At 39.4% G+C, this 9675-nt stretch overlaps 1 protein-coding gene across 1 annotated transcript; it reads right to left on the bottom strand.

The window, feature by feature from the left end:
• Nucleotides 1-1022: 1022 nt before the first annotated feature.
• barx1 (BARX homeobox 1) lies at nt 1023-3785 on the bottom strand. The gene is made up of 4 exons (XM_059944858.1): nt 3581-3785; nt 2031-2325; nt 1267-1351; nt 1023-1187 (listed from the first exon to the last, which is right to left on the bottom strand). The coding sequence occupies exons 1-4, from the start codon at nt 3783-3785 to the stop codon at nt 1023-1025; spliced, it is 750 nt and encodes a 249-aa protein (XP_059800841.1).
• Nucleotides 3786-9675: the final 5890 nt, after the last annotated feature.

The raw sequence follows: 9675 nt of genomic DNA, 5'->3' as shown, positions 1-9675 counted from the left end.
CCAATCCGCCTCTAATTAAAATGATTTATATTCTCCAGTCTAAACGCGCACAGAATTTCTAAAGAGCATCAAAGTAAAAAAAATAAATACAAGGACAGATAATCTTTTATTGTTTGTATCTGTGTAAGGGTAGCATAAACGGAAATATAAATTTTAAAAAATACAGGCACATTTAATTAGATATCAACGTTTGTAGTTTCCCTTTCCGAGAGGCATAAGGCACATTTCTTGGCATAACGCCACAGCCATTGCTGCAAGAATTATTTACAGTTTCTCCTATCTTTCACAAGTGTATGAAATCATTTATAAATTCGGTACTTGGTACAAACACTTCAAATCTGCTACTGCAGCTGTGGCTCTTCTGCAATGAACCATAACACAGTCTACCTACTATCGAATTGGTTTGGTCAAAATATTTATAAAACTAACTTGACAGAGAGGCACCACAGAAGTGTAGGCTGAAACCTAAAATAAAGTCACGATAATTGCATCTCCCTCAACAATACTGACATTTGTAAAAAAAAAGGACGCGTTAGAAAGACTGTTTGCAAAGTATAAAACTTACTTTGATTCTGAGTTTTAATTTTGTGCAGCCAAACTTGTGTAAGAAAGGCGCTAAAATGCTACATTAGGTATGAACGAATGGAAATTTGATCATGCTCATCCACTAAGCAATATTCAGTTTCTTTCTGGATAACCTTGTGTAGGGACTGAAAGCAAATTCATAAAAATCGGATATGCGTTCTGCAACAACTTCCAAGTCAACGGGAAATTGATCCAAATTCCAAACTTAATAAAATACAACAATGGCGAATCTGTTAGTGGAAGGTTCCATCAGCTGGTGTTTGGAGAGAGAGAAAAAAAATACAGTTGATTTCAAATTTGGTAGCTGACATTTACGATTCGGGTGTAAATTCCACATTAGGACGCGCTAAAACCGTGGCTCGCTGGAACTTCAAGGTCAATAAATTGGCATCACCATCCGATGCTTGTCAATAGTTCGGCTTCGATCTCTTTACGCTTTATTCTTCCTGATTCACTTCGGAAGGTGATGGAGAATTCTCCACCTGTTTCTCGCCTTCTTTTATCTTCTCTTGTTCTGAAAGTTGTTCACTTGTAGGAATGGAATTCTTCTTTGGGCGACCTTTGGGCTTTGTTGGGGACTCCAGACCCCCGCCTTGCAATACCTTTCAAGAAAAAAAGAATACTTATCAACACGTCACCACTAAGTGCTGCCATCCGAAATGCGTTGTCTAGAATACTTACTATTTTCTTCCACTTCATTCTTCGGTTTTGGTACCAAGTTTTCACCTGAAGTTGACTAAGACCCAGAGACTCTGCCAGATCTATTCTGCATTTAAAAACAAGCAAATATATTGGGGAAAATTCAAATATAGTTTCAGAAAACTGAAAATATTAGTGGACGTATCCACTCATAATTGTTTCACTTTTTAAAGATTGTGCAGATATTTAAAGGAGCATTGCACGTTGAAAATCAATTGAAACGAATGTTAGTGGCTGGTGCTGCTGAGAGTGACTTCGATTGTGATTCCTTTTACACTGCTTTCCCTCACTACTCAATTGAAAACAGACGAGACCCCCCCCCCCCCCGCACACACACAACCCGAAATGCGAAATGCCTTCTCTGCTGTTCGAAACTACATGTTTAGATGGTAGAGAGAATGTACTGTGTATTGGGTGTGACCCTGTGTCACTGATAGAGATGAAATAAATGGCGTTGATGCCTGGTGCTGATTCGGTACGCTCCTGTTAAAACATTTAGTTTACTGCAGTACCATATTGTGTATTTTTTTCTATTATTCTTTCATTTCTTTTTATTATTTCACCTCCTCACCCCACCCGTTCCCTCTGCTCCTCCTTATTGGTGCGAAACGCGATAGGTTCCAATTCAATAAACAATTATAATGGGGTTCATAATTAACAATTGAGAGATTAGTAAATTAAATCCTAAAACGCAGAGCAGTACAGACTGTATGGATTTTTAAAGTCTGTAAAATGTTCGAAGTTACCTGTCTGGTGTTGAAAGGTATTTCTGCTTTTCAAATCTTTTCTCGAGACCCATTAATTGTAGTTCAGTAAAGACCGTTCGGCTCCTCCTGCCCTTTTTTGCCTTGTTTCCTGGTTCTGGACCTTGTTCCAGCTTTGAGCGGAGGTGCAGGTCTAGCGGAAGATGGGGACCTCCGGGACCACTACCCAGGCTCGATCCTCCGGATACCAAGGCTGAACCCAGAGGAGCAGCAAGACTGCATGAGATCGGACCCAACGGAAACTTGAAAACTCCAGCATGATCTGATTTCAGGCCTGCTACAAGCATTTCGGGCACAATGTTACAGTTAATATTTCACTGCTCTTAAAGATGCTAATTAAATATTAAAAGATTCAATTACTGAAATACCGTAACATTTTAAATTGCGTTTTCTGTGTGCCTTTGATAACACATAAATACAGTACATTTCTGTTTAGTTCCGGATGAATTACATTGTCGGGGTTATATGAAAAAATGTTTTACTGCACTAATATTTCAATTTTGTTTTCGAAAATAACTAATATTTCACATTCGTTCACTATAGTTATTTAATAAAATGCTTACAATGTGGCATTAAGCATTTTTTAAATTCTATCACACAAACTATTAATGATTTGCCCTCGTTGGAACGCTGCTTAATTTCCTTTCGTAGCAAAGTACATAACAGTATTCATTGCAATGGAACTAGAAAGTTGCCTTCATACCCAGCAGGAAACAGGAAACTATTCTATTTACCACATCATTCACTGCTTTTTTTCGCAATGAGTAACAGCATCACTTGGGATATGGATTAAAAGTGTTGTAATATCTGACTGTGAGCTATTTTGTGGATTTTTTTTGTTAGTTAAAGTGAATGTTGATTTTGGAGAGTGCGTAAGTTTGGTATAACGTGGATCAGCTATACGCGCGTGGTGTGTGTGTGTGTGTGTGTGTGTGTGTGTGTGTGTGTGTGTGTGTGTGTGTGTGTGTGTGTATTGGAAGCGATTAGATTGCACTCTTTAAATTAAACGGTTCGATTATACTGGGGTTTTGGGTCAGAATATCTTTAAAACCATATATTTCCGACCTGGGAAATGCTGTTTACTCTACACAAATATGGTTATGATCTGAGTCAATAATAAGAGAAAAATAATGTGGCATGTGAAATTCGTTGTCTTAAAGTGTATCTTGCTGTCAGCTTGCAGTTCTCAGGAAGGCTTTCGACCTGCCTGGATTTCATCTCCTAGGCCTCTTCAGATTATTTACCGCGACCTACAAACATTGTCTAATTGGGATAATTTCATTACATTGTGTACTTATCTCTGCTTGCTCTTTAACCCAAGGGTACAATACATTCAATAGCAGAGTGGATATCCTAGCGACGAAATGGCCCATCCTTGTTCTAGACTGTTTGAGCAGCGGCGGCCGATGGTGGTCAATTCTTTAAATTTGTTACAATTAGAAATACTTTTCAAGAAACTAAGGAATGGTTTAGAAATCAGGGTCTACCGATGTCAATTTAAAGAAAGACGGAAGAGGGGGTTTTCACAATACCTAGATGGCTGTGGTAGGGCCGACTGTTGAGCAGAGCGTGAACACCGAATTTGAGGAGCTCGCCCCCACTCGTGGCTTTGCCTGAGCCCGTGGGCTCAGTCAGTATCTCCTCGATCATAAAGCTCCTGTACCGGTGTGACCTGTAGTCATGGATCGGCTCGTGAGGCAGATAATGAGCCCCCAGCTCCAGGGGATGCTGCATCATTTTATCGACGCCACAATCCACCAGCAGGAAGACAAATCGCCAGCGAAGCAGGTTGAATCCCAGGCGCTGCTCCGGCCGTCACTGTATACCCACGTTCCAAGCTCTCAGTGCCCGACGCGAGAGCGGTTTTTCATTTCGACGTGACAAATAGTTTCATTTTCGCAGATTCTCTCTTACGATGCAAAGTGAGTGGTCATTTTCAGGAGCGTGAACTTTTCTCCGAGTCGCTGGCTCGATCGGCCGCGTTATTACTTATTCACTCGCGTTGATTTGCAGCTTTTCCGGATTTCTGAGCCGTTCGATCTTGTCGGCAGGGAGCGAGAGTTGGGAGGTTTGCAGCATCATTAACTCACGTGATTCCTTCTTTTTCTCTCTCTCTCTCTCAATCTCTTGCTCTGTCCCTCCGCCCAAGAAGGAGCCACCCAGCGCTTCAAACAGCCTATCGCTGCTTTCCTGGCTCTTCATTAACTGAAAAACATCCCGCCCGCAACCACAGGAGTTGGACTGCGGGCAAATACTGCGCGGATTCCTGCTTCCAAACTAGCACCTCCCATCCTTAAACAGTGTAAATTTACCTAAAACCTGAGCGCGCTAGAAAAAAAAATTGATGGCAATAAACATAAGGGAAATGCGCCTTTTACAAACTGCTGTTGCGTACTTAGTGCACTTTACTGAAAGCCACCACCTAATAACCGTATTCGTTCAGAAGCCCGTGTTCCCATCCCGTAGAGGACTCTCGGCGTATGGCTCTAATTTATTTACTTAGCTCTGCGTCGTTAACTTTTCTAACCAGTTGCACGGCCAATGGCGCAACAAACAGCGAGTTAAGATTTGTGTTTTATATTATACCGAAGTTGAGCTTCCCGTGTCACGTGGTCCTCCCTCCTAAAAGGGGCCGCATTCGAATAGTGAAAATGGAGGTTTGGTATTCCAGAGAATGCCACTTGCCTGCTTCTGTAGCGAGTATATTACAGCTGTTTAATAATTGGTTACATTGACTCTAGTGCCTAAGACTCATTTCTCTAGAATCCAAAATATTTAATCATCGCGGTGTTCATCACCAGTTTCGTTCCACTGTTCTCTGGTCTTAAAGTACTGTAATGTCCTCCGCGGGTTGCCCGTTTCGAGAGTGGCTGTAAGTAATGGTAGAACCGTTGATACTAACACGCCAAATGCATTTCTGCGGCGGCAATTGTTGAATGTTCAGTCAAAACGGGGGAATGGTAGAAAGTTAGCATTCTGAAAGGAGACGCTGATTTCCTTCTGGTTAAACAATGCTTTGTAGCCACTGACAATCATTCAGTGGTTTCGAAGTGCAAAGCTGAAACTACATACGAGGTATTCAACCAGAAACTTTAGTGTCTGAAATCCACCTCATGGATGGCCGATAATGTGGATGACTGGTTACAAGTAAACATTTATTCCCTCCCCCAGAACATACAGCCTAACATTTTTCTGTGCGTTATGTCAGGCTCAGTATTATTTCCTGGCAATTACGGCCCGTAGGATTTTGAAACAATGCGAATGCTTTCGGTCGTTGCACTCCGGTCCGATACTTTGCTTCTCTTTTGTCTCTCTTCCGAAAGACTGCCAAGCATATCACGCCGGGCGTATTTTAGCAAACGCACTTTAAAAGAAAAGATTGCACCATGCGAGGACTAAATAACTTTATCATCCCAATTATCTTGTTGGGACCAATTTATTCTACTTCCTTCGATCCAACCCCTACCCTATATCCAGTATTCCTCGAATTATAAATAATTACATTCTATTTTTAGTTTCTAAAAGGTGTCAAACGAAAATGTTCCACAAAGGATTCGACGTCTTGAAATAGCAGGCAGCCAGGTTGCAATGGTCAATAGACTTGGGAATCTATAATAAGCAGCCTTGACTGGAAGTCGGAGATGTGCCTACCAGGAAGCTTCTACCTGTAACATTTGCTGCAATGCAAGTAACACAAATACGTTTTCGCCATTCAATTCATATTCCATTAATTGAAAGTACAACTGAGTACAAGGTTGAAATTTCACTGCCGCTATGTATATTTCAGCGAGGGTTGGGCAAAAACTTATTCCTACTTTTTATATAAGGTATACACCGTTCAAACATTGCTCACTTTTCCAAGATAGTTGTTCTTCTTGCTTGTTCTCTCGAATTGAAAACTTCGAGCAACTGCGAACTACGAATAAACTTCACATTCATTAAAAATCATATCAGTACTTTCGTGCGTCTCAGCGACATTGTAAACGGAAAATCTGCCCAATTGTGACCCTTCTCCGTATCAACGATTAGATTAGAAAAACTGTGTGCAGTCGCATCTAACGACGGATCTCCAAAGTAAGCAGGCCAAGAAAATACACATTTTAATTTAAAATAGATAAACGCTATCTATAAATTTTATTTTAATTATGAAACCTGACAGCTTGTAATGCTACATTGAATCTAATGTGTTTACGCTAAAAGCTGAGCATTAAACAGAGATTCCAAACGTCTGCGGCTCACCCTAACTTTTCTATCTGGTCGTCCTCCACCCCCCCCCCCCCACCAGTCAATTTTAAAATCAAAGTTATAAGTCCCCATGGAATGTAGTGCAACTATCAGAATAATATATTATGCTGGTAACATAATTAGGGCATCTGACACGTGGGCAAATTTTGATTAATGTCTTGTTTACCCTTTATTTGATTAAATTAATAAAAGCGAGTCTATCGTATTTTGTATCTTTATTCCTTTCATTCAAAATGGTAAATTTTCAATAGGTTCAAACCCAGAAATTTGTATACTTTGCTGTAGTCAGAAAGTTGTTCATTGCTCGAGAGAATTACGTTTTAAATTTACGCAATCCCTCATTACGATCGTGAGGACTGCCCAGTTTTCCATTTCTACATCAAATGCACGCGGTTCACCTCAATATTTTACTTTTGCTGTTTCCGGCCTGTAAACTTCAAATCCATCGTTTGTTTTAACCAGCCTAGTAATGTGATCTTTTCTTTTCAGGACTGCTAAGAACGTCCGTTAAAACAACTCACGGGGAAATCCTTTAGTTTTTGGAAAACTTCAGTATGGATTTTTTAAAATGAGGAAAGATTGGGTCAATTTTTTACAGGAGGAACAATAAAGTAGGCCTACGTGCTGTGATTTAAGTGGAATGTCATAGTGAGGCATAAAGAAAACTGCGGAAAGGAAATGAATATATGTATGAACATAACGGAAAATAAATGTCACACACTACGTGCTGGAGGAACTCAGCAGGCCAGGCAGCATCTATTGAAAAGAGTACAGGTTTCGGGCCGAGGCCCTTCTTTTTCCCCCCTCATCTTTATTTTTCCCCGTCCTGATGAACGGTCTCGGCTCGAAGCGTCGACTGTACTCTTTCCATAGATGCTGCCTGGCCTGCTGCGTTCCTCCAGCATTTCGTGTGTTGCTTGAATTTACAGCATCTGCAGACTTTCTCTTTTTTGTGACAGGAAAATGAATGTCGGCTGTTTCGGCCCGAAATGGTGTCTGTTTATTCTCTATAGATACTGCTTGACTTGCTGTGTTCCTCAGTATTTTGTGTGTGTTCCTTAAAATTTCCAGCACCTGCAGACTCTCTTGTGTAAATGAACATATGAAACTCCCATTTCAACTAGCCTAATTGATACTGATAACTACAGTATTTCCGGCCTCAAAATTCCTTTTTGTCGAAGTGAATCTTATTTCCTTCAAAGAAGTGGCATATTTCATGTGATAGTTATTAATTTATTCGACTGTTGTATTTATTGATTCTTATTTTTCTAACGAATCTATTAATTGGTTTACATTTTTTTCCCAATGCGGTGTAGAATAAGCAACAAGGTTAAAGTTAAAAAAAAATCTCTATAGCGACTACTCAGCTCTGCACCGGCAATGAGAACATAGTTTGACAGTTACATGCTTGACTGTGTTGTATATTACAGAAAATAATAACAGCCGAAGAGGTGACTTCGATAAAGTATAATTTCCAATTAATGATGGAAATTAAAACTAAAGTACACCACTAGTGTCTTTTCGAGAGTTTCGATAAGTAAAGCATTTCTAAGCAAGAAGGTACTTATTACCCCCGCAACTGAAATCTTCAATGTTCTAACTTCTGCATTTTGTTTTGTCCCAACGATTAATATGACATTTCTGTTCCGATGAGTTACACTTTAAGATGAGTATATTATGGGCAGACTTCCAGAGCGGCCAATGCTTCCCTCCAGATGAACTGCATTCTGTTCACTTCAGTGTGATATCATCTCACGGCATGATAAGGAAATGTCCTTTATGAAGTATACGACATTGAATACCAAAAGGAAATAAATAATTTAAGCTACCAGGGGAATAAAACTGCTCCATCAGCCTGCAGAATTGTATATTAATTAGTTTAATTATATATTAATTAATTACATATTATTAATTTATTTGCATATATATTATCCACTATTTCCATTTTCTGTTCGTGCCCTCAACAATAGTTAAACACATATTGTGAGTAATAACAGTTAGACCGAGATTTCTGTTCATTCTAAGTTACTTCTACATTAGCGCCATTCGTTAAAATTCTGTTTTAAAGCGACTGAAATCCGTCCAGTGCTTCTTGATAAAATCTAAAACCATCACCGGGTGCAGCCCAGCTCCCGAGCTTTTGGCATAGTCAAAATACTTCTTGTAGGATTGGAACTTGCACGCAAATGCTACCTGTGCAGTGCCGAATTTTAGAGACATCAGAATAAGGAAACAAATATTTTCTAAGTTAAGTAATGCTATAATAATCCATAAATGGATATTCGAACAATTGATTCTACTTTCTAAATTTCTATATTGCTTAAAGAAATAGAAAGGATGCGCTAAATTATTGCAGGTGACTAATTATTATTAACTACGTAGTACAAGTACAACATTCTGGCCTAATCAAATGTTACTAATCGAGTGTATTTTACATTTCCTGCAATTGTAGTTTTTTTTTCTCTGCCACTCGCTGTTTTAAAGCAAGGTGGTTGATTTTAAAAAACTTGGACACCTGTTGTAATGCTGGATTCGTAAATCTTCAGTTTCATGCAATCGGCTAATTTCTTCATAAAGCATGACTAATTTCAAAAGAATCGCTAGAATCCAGTGCAGCAGAAGATCAACAAGTATGCTGTCCAAGTAACTTAGTAAAATATATTTTCTTCGGTTCCGTTCCTTTGAAGAGCTCTGGGTGTTTTAATGCGATAGACGCACGACATAAATTGATGCGGTTATTGATAACAATGTTATATACAGGATATTAGAAACAGGGGCCATTTGAAGCAGGTTAAAACTTCAAAACTTTTTTGTATGGCCAATTCTGCCTTTAGTTTGCACATAAACAATTAGTTCGAGGTTTCCATTAAGTCCAGAGAGCATATTGCATTGCTGGTATCCCGTCATTCTCTAGATATGTTCCTTATTTGAAATAGCATCGGAATTACTCCGCTGGCAATGACAAAAATACTTACCGTGTGAATCTCTGTTAATTGGACAAAAGTGTGAATCTTTGTACAATCGTCACACTTCGAAGACCATTTAAAGACGAATTTTCCGCGCCTTTTTTTGAAAGGATATGTTTCAAAGGTCCCCAGACGACCTACAAACAGCGTATTATAAAGAAGAGGCGAAGTCAACAGTTAAACCAAAGGTGTCCCCATTGTTATTACTCTTAAATTCGCCTTAAAATGAGCAAAATCGGGGCATAATAGCCAGACAATATCTCTTTGCCTATTTGATTGTGTTCGAGCTTGTAGCTCAGGTCTACTATTGCCAAAATTATGAATAAGATTACAATGCATGTGATAACTAATCCTACAAAACAAAATATTTATAGTAGGTGTGGGGGCGATATTGTAGCACTGTGCTTATGTGGGTG

Source organism: Hypanus sabinus, chromosome 19 (genome assembly GCF_030144855.1).
Source record: "Hypanus sabinus isolate sHypSab1 chromosome 19, sHypSab1.hap1, whole genome shotgun sequence".
Classification (NCBI taxonomy): Eukaryota; Metazoa; Chordata; class Chondrichthyes; order Myliobatiformes; family Dasyatidae; genus Hypanus; species Hypanus sabinus.
This window is presented reverse-complemented; position numbering and strand designations above follow the sequence as displayed.